The sequence below is a fragment of the Eumetopias jubatus genome, unplaced genomic scaffold (assembly GCF_037043125.1).
Source record: "Eumetopias jubatus isolate StellerSeaLion01/CBP00866 unplaced genomic scaffold, mEumJub1_p1.0 scaffold_8, whole genome shotgun sequence".
Lineage (NCBI taxonomy): Eukaryota > Metazoa > Chordata > Mammalia > Carnivora > Otariidae > Eumetopias > Eumetopias jubatus.
In genome coordinates, this window is record NW_028274814.1 from 8,666,999 (window position 1) to 8,690,517 (window position 23,519).

Sequence of the window (23,519 nt, forward strand, 5' to 3'; positions counted from 1 at the left end):
CTCATTCTCTCTGTCAAATAAAGAAATAAAATCTTTTTTAAAAAATGAATAAATCTTTAAAAATATATATAATTAAAAAAAAGAATATAGTCTCTGGGTTTAGAGTACTTGGGTTTGAATTACAACTTTTGCACTTACTCTATGGCTTTGGCCAAGTTCCCGTACCTGTTGTATGGGCCAGGGTTCTCTGGAGAAAAAGAACTAATAGAGAGAGAGAGAGAGAGTGTGTGTGTGTGTGTGTGTGTGTGTGGAGGGTGGGGATTTAAGGACTTGCTCTATGTGATTGTCAGGGTTGCAAGTCTGAAATCTTGCAGGGTAAGCCAGCAGCCTGTAGACCCAGGGAAGAGTTGATGTTGTAACTCAGGTCCAAAAGCAGTGTAGAAGCCGAATTCCTTCTTCTTGGGGTGGGGTGGAGGTCGGGGCATGGACGACAACACCTTGATCTTTTTTCTTTTAATGCCATTCAACTGAATGGATGGGCCCACCCATCCATTGGAGGGTCATCAGCTTCTACTCAAAGTCTACCTAAATGTTAATCTCATCTAAAACACAACTTCACAGCATCATTTAGGTTCATGTTTCACCAAATCTCTGTGTACTATGGATTAGCCAAATTGATACATAAAAATTAACTATCCCACCTCAGTCTCCTCATCTGCAAAAGGGAGATAATAATAGTCTCTACCTCAGAGGTTGTTATGACATTTTAATTGGTTAATATAAAGCATGTAGAACAGTATCTGGCACATAGGGCTAAAAATATTTGGTAAGTAAAGGACATATACTAGGAATACTATATAAAGTTTGGTATATGGTAAGGAAAGTATTGGGAAGTGGTGGGTTTTGAGCATGTGGACTTTGAGAGTTGCTTGCTTTTCATTTTTTTTTTTAAGATTATTTACTTATTTATTTGACAGAGAGAGAGAGAGAGACAGCGAGAGAGGGAACACAAGCAGGGGGAGTGGGAGAGGGAGAAGCAGGCTCCCCGCGGAGCAGGGAGCCCAATGCGGGGCTCGATCCCAGAACCCTGGGATCGTGACCTGAGCCGAAGGCAGACGCTTAACGACTGAGCCACCCAGGCGCCCCTTGCTTTTCATTTCTAATGAAGAATCTGAGGGAGTGGGAATTGGTGAAGATATTTTGACTACAAATTCTGGAGATCTGACTCCTGAGATGGTCCGTGGATTAAATGTTTGGTGTCTCCAGTAGCTTCTGTTCAGTATGCACAAACGGTTTTCTATGAATGGATGGGCCTTAGGATGTAGATTTTAGACCCAAATTTGTAGTTTACCAACAGAACACTCATTCCTTTCATGATTTGATTTGCCTTCTGGGAGTGGAATCCCTTTATCCTCGATATGCTAAAGCTCTCTTGTAAGTCTGTGGAACATAATTGTGCGACAATTCAACTTTTTGCTATATCAAAAGCTTGAAACTGAACAGAACCTCATATCCAGCTTCAGACTGTACACCTGAAAATTCAGGATAGATTATAAAAATAGAGTTCACCCTAAAACTCTTTTGGTACCTGATGGTTAAATCCATTTCTCGTCTTTCAGTAAATCTGTGAGTATATTTAAACTGACATTAAATGTGGTTTGAAAGATTTAATGGGAAGACCAGAAAACTTTGGAGAATAAGAAGTTTTTCTAGGACAGTGGTGAGCACCCTTTTTAGCAGCCTTTTTGCATTAGGACTAATTCAGGATCAATAAAAGTTTTGTACACAGTTTAAGTACATGAAATGTGACCATATTATACTTACCTATTCTACATATTTTTTCCACTTACTGGTGAACTCATCCTTTCTAATAGCTACCCAGAATTACATGGATTTATTTAGGAATGCCGTAATTTTTATAACAAATGTCCTATTAATGAGTTGGTTTGGGTTCTTTTACAATTCTAAACAACACTCCAACAAATACCTTAGCATGAATTGCAGTACCTGCTTGTAATGACCTTCTCTTAAGAGACAAGACCTGCTAATGCTGTGGGGCAGGGTTTTGAAGCAAAGATACAAATTTATATTGAGGGAATTCACCCTCAGAGTCCTTTAGGAGACCCCCTAGGTTCTAAGAAAGGCAGATATGTGGGTCTACTTTATAGGATGGTTCACTGTCTGAGAGAGTTGAAAAAAAATACAGAGTAGCAGTAAGAAGGTGGAAACTAAATACTATAAGAATAATTGACTTTCCATCTTTCAAGCCTGTGGTGAGCCAAATCTGGCCCACTGTTTCTGCACAGCCTGTGAGCTAAGAATAGTTTTGACATTTTTAAAATGTTGAAAAAAAATCGAAGGAAGAATAATATTTTGTGAAATGTGAAAACTATATGAAATTTGAATTTCCATGACTACATTTTATTGGAATACAACCACATCCTTTTGTTTACTTATTATCTATGGCTGCTCTTGTGCTACATCAGAAGAGTGAGGTAGTGGCCACACAGACCATGTGGCTTGCAAAGCCTAATATATTTACTATCTGGCTTTTTACAGAAAAAGAAGGAAACATTGACGTATTGCATTCCCAAAGAAGGTAGGGAACTATTTAATCACACAGAGTATATGGAACAGTATGTAGGTATGTAGTAAAGGCATTAGAGAGCACCAGGAAGAATTAAAAGATTAATAAGATTAAAAGATTAAAAAGATGAAAAACAATATCCTATTAGTTTCAGGTATAAATCATAGTGATTTTATAGATTATGAAATGATCCCCACAGTAAGTCTAGTTGCCATCTGTCACCAAAGTTATTGCAGTGTCATTGACTATATTTCCTGTGCTGTACTTTTCATCCCTGTGACTTATGTATTTTATAACATTTTTTTTTTAGAGGGGGGCAGAGCAGAGGGAGAGAAAGAATCTTAAGCAGGCTCCATGCCCAGCACAGAGCCCAATACAGGACTCGATCTCACGACCCTGAGATCATGACCTGAGCTGAAATCGAGTTGGCCACTTAACCAACTGAGCCACCCAGGCTCCAAAACATTTTTATAGAAAGAGAAAACTATATCATAAGTACATGCTGAAATTTCTAATTCAATGGGAAATTATAGAATTTTTACTCCTCATCTTTGAAAAAATATAACCTATAAAAATATTTTGAAAAAAAATGTATTCTTTTACCCTTACCATCTGGGTTCTTAAGAACATTAACATAATTACTCGTTTGCTTAAACTTATAACATTATATATATCTAATACTTTCAAAATAACAATATCAATATTGTTTTCTTTTAATTTTAATTCAATTAATTAACATATAATGTATTATTGGTTTCAGAGGTACAGGTCTGTGATTCATCAGTGCTCATTATATCACCTGCCCTCCTTAATGTCCATCACCCTGTTACCCCATACCTCCACACACACACACACCCCTCCCCACCCCCGCCGGCAACCTTCAGTTTGTTTCCTGAGATTAAGAGTCTCATGGTTTGTCTCCCTCTCTGGCTTCATCTTGTTTTATTTTTTCCTCTCTTCCCCTGTGATCCTCTGCCTTGTTTCTTAAATTCCATGTATCATTGAGATCGTATGATAATTGTCTTTCTCTGATTAACTGATTTTTGCTTAGCATAATACCCTCTAGTTCCATCCACGTTGTTGCAAATGGCAAGATTTCAATTTTTGATGGCTGCATAATATTCCAGTGTGTGTGTGTGTGTGTGTGTGTGTGTGTGTGTGTGTGTGTACACACATTTTCTTTATCCATCTGTCGGTGAACATCTGGGCTCTTTCCATATTTTGGCTATTGTGGACATTGCTGCTATAAACATTGGGGTGCAGGTGCCCTTTCAGTTCACTACATTTGTATCTTTGGGGTAAATGCCCAGTAGTGCAATTGCTGGGTTGTAGGGTAGCTCTATTTTCAACGTTTTGAGGAACCTCTGTACTGTCTTCCAGAGTGGCTACACCAGCCTGCATTCCCACCAACAGTGTAGGAAGGTTCCCCTTTCTCTGCATCCTCACCAACATCTGTCATTTCCTGACTTATTATTTTTAGCCGTTCTGACCAGCGTGAGGTGGTATCTCATTGTGGTTTTGTTTTGTATTTCCCTGATGCCAAGGGATGTGGAGCATTTTTTTCATGTGTCTGTTGGCCATTTGGATGTCTTCTTTGGAGAAAAGTCTGTGCATGTCTTCTGCCCATTTCTTGATTGGATTATTTATTCTTTGGCTATTGAGTTTGGTAAGTTCTTTATAGATTTTAGATACTACCCCTTTATCTCATATGTCAGTTGCAAGTATCTTCTTCCATTCTGTCAGTTGTCTTTTGGTTTTGTTGACTGATTCCTTTGCTATGCAAAAACTTTTTATCTTGATGAAGTCCCAATAGTTCATTTTTACCCTTGCTTCCCTTGCCTTTGGAGACGTGTCTAGCAAGAAGTTGCTGCGGCCAAGGTCACAGAGGTTGCTGCCTGTGTTCTCCTCTAGGATTTTGATGGATTCCTGTCTCACATTTACGTCTTTCATCCATTTTGAATCTATTTTTGTGTATGGTATGAGGAAATGGTCTAGTTTCATCTTTCTGCATGTGGCTGTCCAATTTTCCCAACACCGTTTGTTGAAGAGACTGTCTTTTTTCCATTGGCTGTTCTTTTGTGCTTTGTCGAAGATTAGTTGACCATAGAGTTGAGGGTCCATTTCTGGGTTCTCTCTTCTGTTTCATTGGCCAATGTGTCTGTTTTTGTGCCAGTACCATACTGTCTTGTTGATGACAGCTTTGTCATAGAGCTTAAAGTCCAGAATTGTGAGCCACCAGGTTTGGTTTTCTTTCTCAACATTCCTTTGGCTCTTTGGGGTCTTTTCTGGTTCCATACAAATTTTAGGATTATTCCATTTCTTTGAAAAAAGTGGATGGTATTTTGATAGGGATTGCATTGAATGTATTGATTGCTCTAGGTAGCAATGACAGTTTAACAATATTTGTTCTTCCAATCCATGAGCATAGAACGTTTTTCCCTTTCTTTGTGTCTTCCTCAGGAGTTTTTCTCATGAGTGTTCTATACTTTTCAGTGTGGAGATCCTTTGCCTCCTTTGTTAGGTTTATTCCTAGGTATCTTATGGTTTTCAGTGCAATTCTAAATGGGTTCAACTCCTTAATTTCTCTTTCTTTCTCATTGTTGGTGTATAGAAATGCAACTCATTTCTGTGCATTGATTTTATATCCTGCCACTCTGCTGAATTCCTGTATGAGTTCTAGCAATTTTGGGGTGGAGTCTTTCGGGTTTTCCACATAGAGTATCATGTCATCTGTGAAGAATGAGAGTTTGACTTCTTTGCCAATTCTGATGCCTTTTATTTCTTTTTGTTGCCTGATTGCTGAGGCTAGGACTTCTAGTACAATGTCGAACAGCAGTGGTGAGAGTGGACATCCCTGCCGTGTTCCTGACCTTAGGGGAACGCTCTCAGTTTCTCCCCACTGAGAATGATACTCACTGGGCTTTTCGTAGATGGCTTTTATGATATTGAGGTATGTGCCCTCTATCCCTGCACCATGAAGAGTTTTGATCAAGAAAGGATGCTGTACTTTGTCAAGTGCTTTTTCTGCATCTATTGAGAGGATCATATGGTTCTTGTCCTTTCTTTTATTAATGTAGTGTATTATATTGATTGCTTTGTGGATGTTGAACCACCTTTGCAGCCCAGGAATGAATCCCACTTGGTTGTGGTGAATAATCCTTTTAATGTACTGTTGGATCCTATTGACTAGTATTTTGGTGAAAATTTGTGCATCCTTGTTCATCAGGGCGATTGGTCTGTAATTTTCCTTTTTGGTGGGTTCTTTGTCTGGTTTTGGGATCAAGGTAATGCTGGCCTCATAGAAAGAGTTTGGAAATTTTCCTTCAGAAGAATAGATATTAATTCTTCTTTAAGTGTTTGGTAGAATTCCCCTGGGAAGCCATCCGGCCCTGGGCTCTTGTTTGTTGGGTCAATATGGTTATACTAACACTAAAACAACTAGATTCAATTTAGGATTTTGTTTTGTTTAGTTTTGCAGTTCTTTTTATCCTTGGGATATACTATCAAAATTCTGTTTTTTGAAGTCACTTGAAATCATTTTTTGCTTGGTTATGAAACTCCGGATAGTGCTACGGTCATTTGTTCCCCTTTTGTATCGTAGATTTCTACTTAAAAAAGGGAATCCATAAAAGTACTAGAAGAAGGGGCACCTGGGTGGCTCAGTCGGTTAAGTGTCTGCCTTCAACTCAGGTCATGATGCCATGGTCCTGGGATTGAGCCCCATCGGGCTCCTTGCTCAGTGGGGAGTCTGCTTCTCCCTCTCCCTTTGCCCCTTGCCCAGCTCATACTCTCTCTCACATGTGCTCTCTCTCTTAAATAAAATAAAATCTTTCAAAAAAGTACTGGAAGAAAACTCATGTGAATATTTTTAAATCATAAATTGGTGTAGGTGTTTTAAGCACAAAATAAAACATATATAGACACAAAATACCATTTACCTAGTCAAATAGCAAGTTTGGAGAAAATATTTTTCATAAAATACACAAACGGCTAATTTTATTCCTATATAAACAGATTTTATACATCAATAAGAAAGAATTAAATACCCCAGTAGAAAAATGGGCAAAGAATAGAAGTGATTCACAGAAGGCACCTAAAAGACCAAAAATAGGGACACCTGGCTGGCTCAGTCAGTGGAGCATGTGATTCTTGATCTTGGGGTTGTGGGTTCAAGCCCCACGTTGAGTGTAGAGATTACTTAAAAATAAAATCTTTAAAAAAAAAATAGTGTAAAATGGGGCGCCTGGATGGCTCAGTCGGTTAAGCGTCTGCCTTCGGCTCAGGTCATGATCCCAGAGTCCTGGGATCGAGCCCCGCATCGGGCTCCCTGCTCAGCAGGAAGCCTGCTTTTCCCTTTCCCACTCCCCCTGCTTGTGTTCCCTCTCTCGCTGTCTCTCTCTCTGTCAAATAAATAAAATCTTTAAAAAATAATAAAATTAAAAATTAAAAAAAATAGTGTAAAGATCCTAAATCTCCCTAAAAGTAAATAAACATTTAAACAAGTCCATTTTTTTCTTAGATTGACAAAATAAAAAGGATCAATAATTATTGTTGATGAGCATGTAAGAAAATAAACATCACCGTGAGCTCAAATAAAGTATCTGTTTACTTATTTATTTACCTACTACTAAATTATAAACTCTTTCAGTGCAGAGACACCTTATTCCTGCTTATATTCTCAGTTCTAGCACAATGTGTAGCACAGACTTTGGGCTTAGCAAATGTGTTCATGATTGATCTCCTCAACAAACATTGACTAACCTGTATATACCAGGGAAACTCCTGACCTAAAGAGGAAAGAAGGGACTTTGTTTTATGAAGTTCTCACTAGGCAGTATTTTATACCTTAAAACTGTACAAATTTTTGAGAATAATGACTAGTGCATGTAGAAGAAGGAATAATAGAGCTTTGCAACCGCATAGTAATATTGGATTCAGACAAGAATCATCTGTGGTCACATGATGCTAAGGTCAGTGCTTACAGATGTGTTGGGAAACAGGTTATTTACATACTCTCAATGTATTCCCCCCCCACTACTAATTAATTATCAAGGGAGTTAAAAAAGTACTCCTTCATTGGAGAAATCTAGAAGTCCCACCTTAATTAAGTGATCAAAGTCAACATCCCCAGTAATGGAACATGCTGACATTATCTGCTGCGAGTGTCTCTAAGAAAGAGTCAACATTACTTATTTAGAATTCCTGCCAAAAATGCAAACCTGAATTGAATAGTGAGAAGATAATCAAATGTCAAGAAAGACTGCCCCCCTCTAAAAGGAGAAAATCTGTCCCAGATTGAAGGAGACTAAAGAGATATGATAACTAAATACCATGGGGGTCCTGGCTTGGGCAGGGGGGGGTGAGAAGTCTTATCAAGGACATTTATTTAGATACGCAGAGAAATTTGAATATGGACAATATCAATTAGATAATAGTATTATATTAGTGTTAAATTCCTAGAATTTTTTTATGCTGTAGTTATGTAATAATATCCTTGTTAGGAGATATATGACACAGAATTTTGTAGTGACCGGTCATGACCTCTTCAACTTTATTCTCCAGTTATTTAGCAAAAATTTTAAAGCTATAAGTAACAGTAGTTAATGTTGTCACATTTTTTAAACTGTTTAGTCCGAATAAAAATCGTGCGTTTAAGATATGTATGTTAATAATTGTGTTCCTTTTTTAATTATGTAACAATTATGTTATCAACAGACATTTATTTCATATTCATATGTGTGGAGAAGAAGAAAGCAAATGGGCAAAATGCTCAGAGGGGGTGAATCTAGATGAAGAGTATATGGGACTGTTCTTAGACCTTTCTGTAAGTCTGAATTTTTATTCAGATTAAACAGTTTAAATTCAATTTAAAAAAACTATATGGCAACATGAGCAAATTTTGTATTAACGTGTACTGAGTGAGAGCAAGAAAATGTGTCTGTTAAAGAACAATGCTAAAAATATATAACTGATACCAAATAATGTTTTTAAAGAAATCATATTGTTTTTATTTTGTAACATTTGTATTCCTTTTTGATAGGTAATGGAATATCTTATTGGTGGAGATGTCAAGTCTCTCTTACATATATATGGTTATTTTGATGAAGAGATGGCTGTGAAATACATTTCTGAAGTAGCCTTGGCTCTAGACTATCTTCACAGACACGGGATCATCCACAGGTAAAGACTGACTTTTCTACAAACTATTACTAAAAACCACAAATAATCAAATTATGGATTAAATATTTGAGTTTGAAATATTTGCATAATCATTTGCCCATGTATCTGGATTTATCTAAAGTTTGGTAGTAACTTGTATGAGTTTAGAAATTCCATCAACTCGGGGCACCTGGGTGACTCAGTTGGTTAAGCGTCTGCCTTCGGCTCAGGTCATGATCCCAGGGTCCTGGGATCGAGCCCCACATCGGGCTCCCTGTTCGGCAGGAGGCCCGCTTCTCCCTCTCCCACTCCCCCCTGCTTGTGTTCCTGCTCTCGCTGTGTCTCCCTCTGTCAAATAAATAAATAAAATCTTTAAAAATAAATAAATAAAAAGTAAATAAAAGCACTAAGTTTAAAAAAAAAAGTATAAATTCCATCAATTCTTCTTTTGTCTCCCCTCCCTGTGCTTTGAATATGTTGCGTTTAGCACGGGTACACCATTTGTTGTGAAGGATATTGAATCTTTTTTCCACTCCCTATCGTCATATAAAAGTGCTCTACTTTATAATGCCACTGACTTGCAGTGTGCAAAGAAAGTCATGTTCTAAGTGGCTCTTCTCAGTTAAGGCTTAATCTTACCCTCCATGAATGAGGTAAATATGATTTTGGTGTGGCCTGAGCTTTATTTTATCTAATGAGGTTTATTTGTTATAATGAACTATCGAGGAATAATGCCAAAGAGGATCTAGTATTAAATCAGTTAACTTTCTCGTAGGTTCAAATATACAGAAGATTATTTACTTTTGAGAGTTGTTTTTTGCACTTTCAAAGCCAACAATAAGTGCCTTATTTTAGAGAAAATAGGGTTTGATTCTTCTGTAACTATCTGAGTTTTTCCCTGCTAATTCTGACATCAACACTAGCTCTTTTTTAATTATCTACTATTTGTCTTTTGTATGTGCAGGGATTTGAAACCAGACAATATGCTTATTTCTAATGAAGGTCATATTAAACTAACAGATTTTGGTCTTTCCAAAGTTACTTTGAATAGAGGTAAGAAAAATAGCAGGTAAGTACCTTTGTAAAAACCCAACAACTAAAAAAATAAATACCCAACAACTACATACTATTAACTTAAACTATTTTGTTAGTTTATAATGCTAAAATTTGATGATTATTTGTTCCAAAAAAGACTAGAAAAGTATAATGGTATTTCCTTTCAATTGAAGATGAAAAATGGAAAAAAAAAAGAGAAATGGAAATCATTTCTTAATCATCAAGGGCGCTCAAAGATCTTTGGATCTTCAAAGAGGAACTCACAATTTCTGTTCTTCTGACTTTTTGTCTCTACTGAAACTGGTTTGACCAATTAAACATCAGGAAAATGACAAAAATAACTATAACATGAGAAATAGTAATACCTACAGAACTTATTCACACTCATAGGACCACCACAGAGACCTTGATAAACAAGGGGCAAAGAAACCAAACACAATCCACACACACATACCCACACACACATATATATGGGGGTATGTAATTTCGCTACTGGTAATGAAAGAAATGCTAATTTAAAAAATAACGAAAGAATCATTTCACACTGTTAAGCTAGGCAAAAAAAAAAGGACCGAAGATCTAAAATTAATGAGACTGCAAAAGCACAGTTAGTTTTTTCAGAAACATTGTAAATTAGCACGGTACTTTCTAACTGATATCTACCAATGTGTTTTAAGAAACAAAAGAGTTTAATTTTTTGACCTAATTAGTCTATCTTGAAATTTATTCTGAGGAAATGGTTCAAGAGAACAAAATATATGAATAAAACTTTGTAGCACCATTGTTTCTAATAGGGAGAAAGTAGAAATTACTTAAGTTTATCATAGAAACGTGGATACTTGAGAGCCTATCAACTTGGTAGCATATTGTATTCTCTATTAAAATGGTAGCAGATAGAAATAAAAACAGGATAGCAAAAAACTGGGCTTATAAATTATAAACCACGGGATTATAATTGTTTGAAAATAAACAGATCTATAATTCTTTATCTGCAAGTACAAATTTCAAAAACTTTTTAAGACCTAAAGATTTTCATTTAGTTTGATAAAAATCTGACCTGAGCTGATATGGGCTATTTATAGTTTTTATTACTCCCATTTCATGTAACTACTCAGATTTTTCACAGCAGTAATAATAATATTTGAGTACACGTGGCTAGATGAGATGCCACTAGGGGTGTTCCTTACTATACATTATACTGGATATTTACCCAAAGAAAACAAAAATACTAATTTGAAAAGATAATGTGCATCCTTATGTTGATTGCAGCAGCATTTCCAATAGCCCAGATAGGGAAGCAATCCAACTGTCCATCAATAGATGAATGGATAAAGAAGATGTGGCGTGTGTACACACACACACACACACACACACACACACACACACAAGAATATTACTCAGCCATAAAAAAGAATGTGGTTTTGCCATTTGTGACAACATGGACAGACCTGGAGGATATTATGCTCAGTGAAATAAGTCATACAGAAAGACAAGTACCATATAATTTCACTTAATATCGTGGAATCTAAAACAAAACAGACAAACAAAAAAAAGTGGAGGCAGACCCATTAATACAGAGAACAAACTGATGATTGTGGGGGAGAACAGGCAAAAGGGCAAAATGTGTGAAAGGGAGGGGAAGACACAGGCTTCCAGTTATGGAATGAATAAGTCATAGGGATGAAAAGTACAGGACAGTGAATGTAGACAATAATATTGTAAAAGCATTGTATGACAGACGGTAGCTACACTCGTGGTGAGCATAGTATCACGTATAGAGTTGTTGAATCACTAGGTTGTGCAGCTGAAACTAAGGTAAAATTGTGTGTCATACCTCAATAAAAAAACAACAAAAAAATAAAAAGCCACTATGTATTTATCACATTACCTTTCTAAAATCTAAATATCTTTTAATTGTGAGGCAAATCTAACTCCCTGAGTTTCAGATAAGATATTGGAAAAAGCCATAAATCAGATGAATTTTGTGTTATGGTGATACAACAGTTTAATATTTTTTATTTTATTTTTTTCCTATCTGATGATTTATTTAAAATTTGGCTCCCATGGTGAACCTGGCTGGCTCAGTTGGTAGAGCATGCAGCTCTTGATATGGGGGTCATGAGTTCCATCCCCACATTGAGTAGATGGCTTATATGAAAAATAAAAATAAAAATAAATAAAACACAATTTGCCTCCCAAATAACTCTACATTTGTATTAGTATAAATATTAATATGACAAACATCTTTTAAGTATACAGATTCTGAATTTGGTTTTTCTTTTTTTTTTTTTAATAGTGGTAAAAAATTCATAATATAAAATTTACCCTTTTTAAAAAGTGAATTTTTTTTTTAAAGATTTTATTATTTATTTATTTGACAGAGAGAGAGGGGCAGCGAGAGCAGGAACACAAGCAGGGGAGAGGGTCAGAGGGAGAAGCAGGCTTCCCGCCGAGCAGGGAGCCCGATGTGGGACTCGATCCCAGGACCCTGGGATCATGACCTGAGCTGAAGGCAGACGCTTAACGACTCAGCCACCCAGGCGCCCAAACTTTTTTTTTTTTAAAGTTCAGTAGTATTAACTATATTCACATCGTTATGCAACAGATCTCTAGAACTTTTTCATCTTGCAAAACTGAAACACTGTCCCCTGATTTCCCCTTCCCCCAGCCCCCGCAACCACAATTCTATTCTGTATCTGTGAGTTTGATTACTTTAGGCACCTCATGTGAGTAGAACCATAGAGTATTTGTTGTTTTGTGACTGACTTATATCACTTAGCGTAATGTCCTCAAGGTTCATCCATATCGCAGCATCTAACAGGATTTCCTTCTTTTTAAAGGCTTAATAACATTCCATTATACGGATATATGCCACTTTTTTTATCCATTCATGTGTCAGTAGACATTTGGGTTGCTTCTACCTCCTGGCTATTGTGAATTATGCAATAAACATGAATGTATAAATATCCCTTGGAGACCCTGCTGTCAGTTCTCTCCGGTATATACCCAGTTGTGGAATTCCTGGGTCATATAGGAATTCTATTTTTAATTTTTTGAGGAGCTTCTATTGTGTTTTTCATAGTGGCTGCACTATTTAACATTCCTGCCAGCCATGTACAGGGTTCCAGTTTCTCCGCATTCTTGCCAACACTATTTTCTGTTTTTTGATACTAGCCATCCTCATGGGTATGAGATAATATTTCATTATACTTTTGGTTTACCTTTTTCTGTTGATTACTGATGTTGAGCATCTTTTCATAACCATATTGGCTGTTTGTGTTATCTTTGGAGAAATATCTGTCCAAATCCATTGTTCACTTTTTAATTAGATAATTATTTTTTTAATTGTTGGGTTGTAGTACTTTATATACTCTGTACATTAACCCCTTATCAGATAACTGATTTGCAGATATTTCCTCCCATTCTGTAGGTTCTTTTCATTCTGTTGATTATCTCCTTTGATATACAGAAGTTTTTAAGTTTGACATAGCCCCTTTTGTCTATTTTTGCTTTTTGCCTGTGCCTTTGGAATCCTATCCAAGAAATCACTGCCATAATATTTTTAACATTTAATTTATAAAAGATCATTTTTTAAAAAAGATTTATTTTTATTTTAGAGAGAGAGAGAGAGCGTGGGCACATGAGCAGGGGGAGGGGCAGAGGGAGAGAGGCAGACTCCCAGCTGAGCCTGGAGCCTAACAGGGGTCGGGCTCCCACAACTCTGAGACCACCACCTGAGCTGAAATCAAGAGTCAGTCACCCAGCCATTTGAGCCACCCAGGCGCCCCTAATTTATAAAATATTCTTTAAGATGTTTATTGTTACCTCTTAGTCCTTATTTCTTCATCAATGTATGATATAAATAAAATTTGTTAAGTTCAAATTTTCAGCTTACCTTTAAAAGTCTGATATCACATAGGAGGGCACCTGGCTGACTCAGTCGGTGGAGGATACTGATATCAGGATTGTGAGTTCGACCCCCCATTGGGTGTAGAGATTACTTAAAAATAAAATCTTTTAAGAAAAAGCCTGATACCATGTAGAATATTATGGTTTTCCTACCATTTGTGGTGGGGGGGCATGTGATTATTTTTTTAAATTATTTTTTAAGGGGCGCCTGGGTGGTTCAGTTGGCTGGGCATCTGCCTTCAACTCAGGTCATGATCCCAGAGTCCTGGGACCCTGCTTGGCGGGGAGACTGCTTCTCCCTCTCCCTCTGCCTGCCACTCCCCCTGCTTTTACATTCTCTCTCTCTGTCAGGTAAATAAAAAATCTTAAAATAGGGGCGCCTGGGTGGCTCACTCGTTAGGTGTCTGCCTTCGGCTCAGGTCATGATCTCAGAGTCCTGGGATCGAGTCCCACATCAGGCTCCCTGCTCGGTAGGGAGCCTGCTTCTCCCTCTCCCACTCCCCCTGCTTGTGTTCCCTCTGTCAGTGTCTCTCTCTCTCTCTCTCTCTCTCTCTCTCTCTCTCTGTCAAATAAATAAATCAATTTTTTTAAAAATCTTTAAATAACTAAAAGATTTTTTAAAAGTAATCTTTTTACCCAACCTAGGGCTCTAACTCATGACCCGGAGATCAAGAGTCGCATGCTCTACCGCCTGACAGGCACCCACCATTTTTGATATCTAAAGAAAACAGTACATTATGTGTGAATGTTGAATTATTTTACAAAGTTATGCACTGAAACTGATAAAAATTCTGCATCAATTTCTATCTTGACCTACACTTGCACATGTTAGTTAATGGGGGGCCCATAATTTGTACTAATTCCTTAAACAGATTGTGATATTGAAATTTTAATTTATATTCCTAATATTCCTTTCTTAATTTTTCTTGCCACATCCTTTTCTACTATTTGATTTACCAAGAATTATTTTGTTGCCAGTTAGATAATACTCTTGTTTGATGATTGAGTACTCCCTAGTTTGGGTCATTACACTGTGTTCTATTCATTCCAGAGGAAGACTCTATTCTATCAAAGTTTAATGATTTAAATCAGCTGCTTTTTTTTAAATAGGGAAATATTTATCTTTTTTTTTTTTTTGACCCCTTTCACCCGTTTCTCCTATCCCCCACCCCTGCCTCTGGCATCCCACGCAAACTGTTCTCTGTACCTGTGAGCTTAGTTTTGTTTTGTTTCTTAAGATTCCATATATAATGAGATCATATAGCATTTGTCTTTGTCTGCTTGGTTGTATATGTTTACTCCGTGGCATGGTGGCTTCTCTGGATACGTTCATCTTACACAAGCCAGTGTTATAGATAATGTTAATGTGGAAAGGGGACAAAGTTCAGAACAGATGATTAGTGACTAGTAAGACAATAATATTGAAGTTTTTAAAGAATTTCATATACTTTTCTTTCCATACATAGTCATCAATATGATGGATATCCTTACAACACCATCAATGGCTAAACCTAGACAAGATTATGCAAGAACCCCAGGACAAGTGTTATCTCTCATCAGCTCTTTGGGATTTGTAAGTACTTGATTAGAAAAAAGTCACATGACATGCCCTCTCATGATTGCCATTTAAAATTGTACATGCTTTTTTTAAATAACTGTTCAAAATAAATTTAAATATCAAGCATGTTGAGTTACTTTAACATTATCTACTTAGGTGGTATAACAGTCTATGTATTTAGGTGGTGTTTTGTGGCGGTAAATCTTAGCATTTGTTTTTGTTTTTCTCTCTTTAATAGAACACACCAGTTGCAGAAAAAAACAAAGACTCTACAAATATTCTTTCAACCCATGTATCTGAAACATTGCACCTTTCTCAAGGACTAATTTGTCCTATGTCTGTAGATCACAGGGATACTACTCCTTATTCTAGCAAACTACTAAACTCATGTGAGTATAAAAGAAAAAGGTAGTTCATTCCATTAAGTGTGTCTTTTGAGGAACAAAATGTTTTTGAATTTTTAAATTTCTAATACGGGTTTGAGATACAAATACTTGAACAGTCTGTGGCATTCCTATATTTCTTCGTGTAAATGCCATTTCTGACACAGATTGTTGCAGATCTTTTTTTTTTTTAATAAAGATTTTATTTTAAGTAATCTCTATATCCAACATAGGGCTGGAACTTATAATCCCGAGATCAAGAGTCACATGCTCTACTGACTGAACCAGCCAGGCGCCCCTGCTGTAGATCTTTAAGTCAACAGAATAAAATACCTAGCTAATGAGATATTCCTCAGTTTGGTATTAGAATGATCATTGGGTAAATTTCACTGTACTGGGTCTATGGAAATCTTATATAGAGAAGATGTAGTACCTATAATATTTTGTGTCTTTATAAAATTATTTCCAAAAGATTTTGAAATAAAATAGTTGAAGTAAAGATATAAATTTTCATTAGCTGACAATGAAAAACAAAAGTAGTGGAGGAAGAGAATGGGACATTTGTATAGCACTTAACTTCACCTTTTATAACTTAGCAACGGTGGATGATTTAGTTCTCTGCGCTCGATGTTCTTCATCTTGGGAATGTGAATAATGATGCTTTGAAGGGCAATTAGTGTCACATGTTTTCGTAGATGTTACCTCATTTTTAATTTAGTCCTCAAATCTGTACATATCCAGGATATCTCCCTTACAAATGAGAAAATGAATGTTTGAAAATGTTTAGTTACACACTAGAAGTGGGTAAGCCAAGTCCTGATTGCAACTATAATTATCTGTCCACTGACCCTTTCTTCCAAAGTCAGTGAGTCTTATTTCTCTGTCAAAATCACTTCTGTGGAAATCAAAATGGCTGAAAAACATAAATAGCTTTGACAAATAAAAAGTACTAAAATACAGAATATGCAGTTGCTACTACAGCCTTATTCTTAAATGAAAGTAATGGCATCTCCCTTAGTTTTTTAAATCTAGTCAGAAGTAAATCAGGGCAAGGCACTGCTGGTCACCAAGTGGATATCAAGATGAATAAGAGAGGTCCTTGCCTCAGAAGAACTTGTAATTCTGTGGTGATTACATGTGTAAAGGGATAACAATAGCAATCCTCTAAAATAAAATCGCAAGAAGGATACTGTGATACAACACAGAAAGTGTTAAATGCTAACTGGGAAAATAAGGAACGGTTCTCAATGAAGATATAGCAGTAGCTCCAAGTGTACTGGAAAAGCATTTCGGGTAGAGGCATGAACAAAGGCACAGACACTTGGAAGTATTCCATCTTCAGACAATGGGGACTAAACGTGTTTTGTGAGAATGGGAAGCATGTGCAAGGGGAAGGGAAGCTTAGCAGGTAGATGGGGAAGGATTAAGTGTCATTACAGGGAACCTAGAATTTAAGCTGTAGAAAAAGGGGAGTCCTCAAAAGTTCCAAAGAGGGGCGCCTGGTGGCTCAGATGGTTAAGCATCTTCCTTAGGCTCCAGTCGTGTTCCCACGGTCCTGGGATCGAGTTCCGCATTGGGCTCCCTGCTCAATGAGGAGCCTGCTTCTCCCTCTCCCTCTGCCCTGCTTGTGCTCGCTCGCTCTCTCTCTCTCTGTCAAATAAATAAATAAAATCTTTAAAAAATAAAATAAAAAACACAAAAGTTCCAAAGAAAGGAATGGTCTGATTATATCACTGATCCAGAGAGAACTCTTTAGCAAATACACAGTGCGCACATGGCATTGGGGTAGACACAAATTTCCACATTACTGGGGCAGGGGGGAGGGACAAGCTGAGCAGTTTAGTCACATATCAAGGTCAGTGTCCAATGAGTGAGGAATTTCATTGAGAGGGTTTTTGTACCAAAAATAAAGTTGCTTTAGATGGCCATTGAAATTCTGTTTCTAGTTTTAAAGTTCCAAGATTCATTAAATCAAAAAATTGTAAGAATTTACTTGAGATTAAAGTCACGAGTTCACCTTCTTTGGGAAAGAAAAGGCAAGATATACATATCTTTTTATATACATAGAAAATCTGTATATGCACATATGATCTTTAGTAAAAGCCTATTGTGTCTCATAAGTTCAGGAACAACAGTTTTTAGCGTGAGTCTATGAGAGACAAACATGTATCATGTAGGTGATGCTGCTTTCTTGTACTGGCTTGCTGTTAGCCAATTCACTGTTACTTGTTTTACCCAGTCGTATAAAATATCCCTCATGGATGTAGATAATTCACGCTTGTGAGCACATAAGCCTCAACATTAGAAAAAAGCTATGTTTTTTATTTGAGAGAGAGCGAGAGAGCACAGGCGGGAAGGGGAGGGAGACGGAGAGAGCATCTCAGGCAGACTCCATCCTAAGCCTGAGCCCGATGCGAGGATCCATTTCATGACCCGGACATCACGACCTGAGTGGAAACCTAAGAGTCAGATCCTTAACTGGTTGTGCCACCCAGGTGCCCCTAAAGCTATGGTTTTAATTAAATACGAATTGAACTGAGTAAATTTAGTCACATTCCTATCTTATATCATATCTGGATATAGCATATCAATAATGCTCCTTTATAAAGAAGAGTTTCAAAGTGGATAATGGGTTTCCTCCTAATTACAGCTTAGTTCTTTTGTCCTGATTTTCACCTGTGAATGTTGAGGGTTTGCTTTTTTCTCTGTAAACGTTCATAACAGTACTTGTATGTCCAAAACACCTGAGCCATCCTGGCGGATCAGATAATGTTTACACAGAGCTCTGATGTACAATACTTAATACTTTGCCTAATTATCTGGGAAAATTCAGGTTTGGTGAGGAACTCAGAAAGATGTGACATAAGCTCCGATATTTTTTCTTCCCTACAGGTCTTGAAACAGTAGCCTCCAATCCCAGGATGCCTGTGAAGTGCCTAACGTCTAACCTCCTGCAGTCCAGGAGAAGGCTGGCTACATCCAGTGCCAGCAGCCAGTCCCACACCTTCGTATCCAGTGTGGAGTCTGAGTGCCACAGCAGCCCCCGATGGGAGAAGGACTGCCAGGTTAGAGTGACCTTTATCCCAACCCCAGCCTCTTTCCTATGTCACATTAACGGTGGAGACACTTTATACCTTTCCATGTACATTCTATAAGGAAATGAAACTGTTACATGAATGGCAGTCAAGGTAGTCTCCATTTCCGTGTATAATCTGTCAAATTATTTTTAAGTATTTCATTTCTCATTCAAATGCAGAATTATTCATGATTAATATATAATGAGCTTGCAGAAAAATGATAGTAAATATTTGTTTCAGGGCATCTAGATGGGCTTTTTTTTATTTTTAATTTTTATTTTATTTTAATTTTTTTATCTTTTTAAAGATTTTATTTATTTATTTGACAGAGAGAGACATAGCGAGAGAGGGAACACAAGCTGGGGGGTGGGAGAGGGAGAAGCAGGCTTCCTGCTGAGCGGGGACCCCCATGTGGGGCTCGATCCCAGGACCCTGGGATCATGACCTGAGCCAAAGGCAGACGCTTAACGACTGAGCCACCCAGGCGCCCCAAGTTTTAAATTATAATAAGGTTTCCTTCATAGAGTGCACATAAAATAATGTTAGATTAGAATTATGTCAATACGCAAAAAGTAGACCTTCTGTTTGAGTAAATAATTTGGATTGTATTTACTCCTTATTCTTAGTAATGTGATTTTCTTCGTTGTTGGATATTTGTGTTCTAGAAGTAAAGTCAGATTATTTTTTAGTCAAGGCAGTGTTTCTTGATCTTTTTCCCTTATAGGCTGCTCTACAGGTAATACACGCTACAGGATAAACAGATTTCCTTTCCTAATAACTTATTTCACCTCTTTGCTGTTCAAGAAAGCATATTGTGTAATATTTCAAACCATACACAGCTTTACCTTTCCCTACCCCTTCTGTATCCGTGGGGAATGCAATGATTGGATTATGGTAGTGCCTCTCAAGTTATGATCAGAGGAGTGACGATGGACCACAGGGGAACCCTGATAAACCCTGTGCTAATCCCTGGATGATCTGTGCCTGCAGATCTGTGAGTTGTAATTTAGGGATTTTTGCTATTGTTCATGACTAAGCACTCCTTATTATTACTAAGTAAGTTAATGAAGTTTGATTTTTACATACCAAAAATAGGCAGTGTTCGAGTTTATGGAAGATGCACTCTTAGTAATCTTGTAAAAATCCTGATTACCATACACCAATGTATGATACTCTGTATAAAGCTCTGATCGCACAAAAGCACCTACAGATAGTTAGAATTCAAACAGATTTTAAGGCAAGTGGTTTGTTATCAATGCCTCATCGTTGCATCTTGTTGACAGTGGATTTTAATTCCTGTTATTTTTGGGTTTTAATCATAAATTATGATTCGTTTAGCTTCACCTTTATCAGCTTGGTTTTATTATACTTGTACGAAGTGATACCTGTTTCCATTAACAAAAGTTTTGTCTATAATTTTCCATTAACTGTATTTTAAGTCCTGTGCATTTTGTAATTCAAAACAGAATCGTCTGTACCCATATTGCAAAGAAGGTATCTATATAATATAGCGTTACCCTCGATTTTGCCTGAAAATGTTGCTTATTAATTTGTGCTAGCTAAAGAACATCTATCAGCTATGTATCATAGAGGGGCGCCTGGGTGGCTCAGTCATTGAGCATCTGCCTCGGCTCAGGTCATGATCCCAGGGTCCTGGGATCGAGCCCCGCGTCGGACTCCCTGCTCGGCGGGAGGCCTGCTTCTCCCCCTCCCACTCCCCCCTGCTTGTGTTCCCTCTCTCCCTGTGTCTCTCTCAGATAAATCAATAAAATCTTAAAAAAAAGAAAACATATGGATTATAGACTATCAAATACATATTATACAAATACATATTAAATTATGAAAAGACATATTAAAGGATAGTTTATTTGAATTTTAGACCAGTGTTTCACTCAAAATATGTATTAAAACATGCTTTAATTGTTTATATTGCTCTTTAATTCTCTGTTTTCATTGTTCTTTTGTTCCATTGGTAAGTGGGAATAGGTAGCGTAGTAATTTATGGAGTCATTTATCCCACCTAAGTCAAGAGAGGTTTTAAAAGGTTCAAGAATCTCAGTTTTATACAACTAAAAAAGTGTTTTTTCCTCCCTCTCAGGAAAGTGACAATGCACTGGGCTCTACGGTGATGAGTTGGAATATAATAGAAAAGCCTTCATGTACAAAATCTACCGATTCCATTGAAACCAAAGGTTTCGATAAAAAGGATCTTGAGTTAGCAGTTTCTCCCATTCATAACAGCAGTGCCGTTCCTGAGACTGGAAGCTCCTGTGTAAACCTGGCTAAAAAATGCTTCCCCGGGGAAGTTTCTTGGGAAGCAAAAGAACTGGATATAAATAATATTCATGTAGCCACTGACACAGCACAGTCTGGTTTTCACCAGTCAGAGCAGTGGACTGTGGATTCCGGTGATAGGACTGAAGAGCACCTTGGGAAAAGAGGTTTTAAAAGAAATTTTGAGTTAGTTGACTCTAGTCCTTGTCAGAACATCATACAGAATAAAAAAAACTGTGTAGAGCAGAAGTCTAGAAATGAAATGAGCGGTGGTTATATAAATCAAAGGACGGGCTTAACAACTGAGGTCCAAGACCTGAAGCTATCTGTATGTGGTCAGCAAAGTGACTGTGCTGTTGAGGAGAACGTGGTCAGTTCTTTCATTGGTAAACCACACACCCCAGAAAAATCACCTACCCCAATGATAGCAAAAAACCTTCTGTGTGAACTGGATGAGGACTGTGATAAGAATGACAAGAAGGACCTCCTCAGTTCTAGTTTTCTATGTTCCGACGATGAGAGAGCTTCTAAAAGTATTTGTATGGACTCTGATTCATCTTTTCCGGGATTTTCTATCATGGAAAGTTCATTAGAAAGGCAGTCCTTAGATCCAGATAAAAGCATCAAAGAATCCTCTTTTGAAGAATCAAACACTGAAGACCTACTCACCGTATCACCCAGCTGGCAGGAGAATACCTTGCCGAAAGGTGATGAGAATCCTGCTGTCCAAGGCAGTGGCCAAAAAATGTTAGCTCCGTCTTCAGAGGTGTTGAAAACATTAACCTTATCTAAAAGAAATGCTGTAGCTTTTCGAAGTTTTAACAGTCATATCAATGCATCCAATAACTCAGAACCATCCAAAATGAGCATTACCTCTTTAGATGCAATGGAAATTTCATGTGTTTATAGTGGTTCGTATCCCATGGCTATAACCCCTAATCAAAAAGGAACATCCTATATGCCATATCAGGTATGTTCTAACTTTTTAGCACTTTGTCGTTAGATTTTATACCCGTAAACTATGAAGGCCAGATGCTTGCCTCTCACCTAGACTATCTGAGATTTTCTGTTCTGCTGGTTGGGAATCTGGACTGTTGGGAGGTTTTGATGCCAAAAGGCAAAGCTGGTAGCAATTTATTATTATTAACTAAAGCACTTCTTCATTTGCTCTCTAGCCTTTCACATATTTTCTTTTTTTAAGATTTTATCTATTTGAGAGAGCGCATGCATGCACGAGCAGCGGGGAGGGGCAGAGGGAGTGGGAGGAGCCAACTCCCCACTGAGCGGGGAGCCCGATGCTGGGCTCGATCCCAGGACCCCGGGATCATGACCTGAGCCAAAGGCAGCCACTTAACCAACTGAGCCACCCAGGCGCCCCTAGACTGTCACATATTTTCAATCACATGTTTACATATTTACAGTCACATATTTTCACTTGACAACAGCAACTCTAAGATACAATATTAAAGTTCACTCTATCTTACTCCCTTTTAAGGACCTTCCTAGATTATCTCTTTTCTTTGTAGGAAATAGTTGGAAAATATATATTTCAAATCTTATGTTATTTTTATTTTCTAAACCTTTATCTTAACAAACGCAAAGTTTCATTTTTTTTCTTTTTTTGGAGACATGACATAAAGTTGAGAATACAAACTCTGAATTAGGGTCACAAGACTTGGAGTTTTCTATTCAGAACTTACTGAGTGACTTAGAAGTCCGTTTTCCTCAGAGCCTCAGCTTCTTACCTCTCTGTAGAATATGCTGACACCTCTCCCACTGGTCTCACAGAGTCCTTGTGAGACCACAAAGTATCTTTAAAACTTACATACCAATTAGCACAAGAAGTTATTTATATTTTGTTCCAGCTGATGTGTTGTCCCAGTAATTCAATCATTTGTCAGCCACAACGTCCCTCAGTGACCATTCTTAATTTGTATTAATCCATTCTACCAAGAAAGAAATTTTTCTTGCAGATTTCTTCATTCTTTCTTGCATATCTTGATCTTATTGAAATAATTGGTCTTATCTAAGCTATTTAATTTCACCAGCTATCAGGACTGTTCAAAATTATAGTTGGTAATGAGTCCATTTTCAAAACTGATCAGGGATTTGAGTATGTCTTTTATGCCCAGCAGCCTAGCTTTGCTTTTTTAGCATTTCTATTCACTGTAAAAGGAATGAAGATATGGGGTGCCTGGGTGGCTCAGTTGGTTAGGTGGGTGTCTGCCTTCGGCTCAGGTCATGATCCCGGGGTCCTGGGATCAAGCCCCACATCGGGCTCCCTGCTCAGCAGGGAACCCGCTTCTCCCTCTGCCCCTCCCCCTGCTTGTGCCGGCTCTCTCCCTCTCTCTCTCCCTCTGTCAAATAAATAAATAACATCTTAAAAAGAAAAACAGAAATGAAGATATTTATTGTAAACTCTTGTTAAATTAGCAGACCCCAAATCAGGTCAAATCAGGAACCCCATACCGAACTCCAAAGAGTGTGAGGCGAGGGGCAGCCCCCGTGGATGATGGGCGGATTCTTGGGACTCCGGACTACCTTGCACCTGAGCTGTTATTGGGCAGAGCCCATGG

The 23,519-nt window shown here is 37.6% G+C and overlaps 1 protein-coding gene across 12 annotated transcripts in view; it reads left to right on the top strand.

The window, feature by feature from the left end:
* The window catches only part of LOC114203616 (serine/threonine-protein kinase greatwall), a 36,392-nt gene that overhangs the window by 3,346 nt on the left and 9,527 nt on the right, over positions 1-23,519 (top strand). For 7 of the 12 annotated variants that reach the window (XR_015768752.1, XR_015768750.1, XR_015768751.1 and 4 more), the window contains 7 exons: positions 8,568-8,707; positions 9,651-9,739; positions 15,118-15,224; positions 15,448-15,598; positions 18,485-18,657; positions 20,768-21,913; positions 23,377-23,518. Coding sequence is in view for 9 of the 12 variants with exons in the window: in XM_088025488.1 (XP_087881614.1) it covers positions 8,568-8,707; positions 9,651-9,739; positions 15,118-15,224; positions 15,448-15,598; positions 18,485-18,657; positions 20,768-21,913; positions 23,377-23,518 (1,948 nt within the window). In the remaining 3 variants the exon portion in view is untranslated. Of the gene's footprint in view, positions 1-4,106; positions 4,194-8,274; positions 8,352-8,567; positions 8,708-9,650; positions 9,740-15,117; positions 15,225-15,447; positions 15,599-18,484; positions 18,658-20,767; positions 21,914-23,376; position 23,519 lie in introns of those variants that run through there. The other 5 variants (XM_088025489.1, XM_088025491.1, XM_088025493.1 and 2 more) reach the window with 3 other exon arrangements.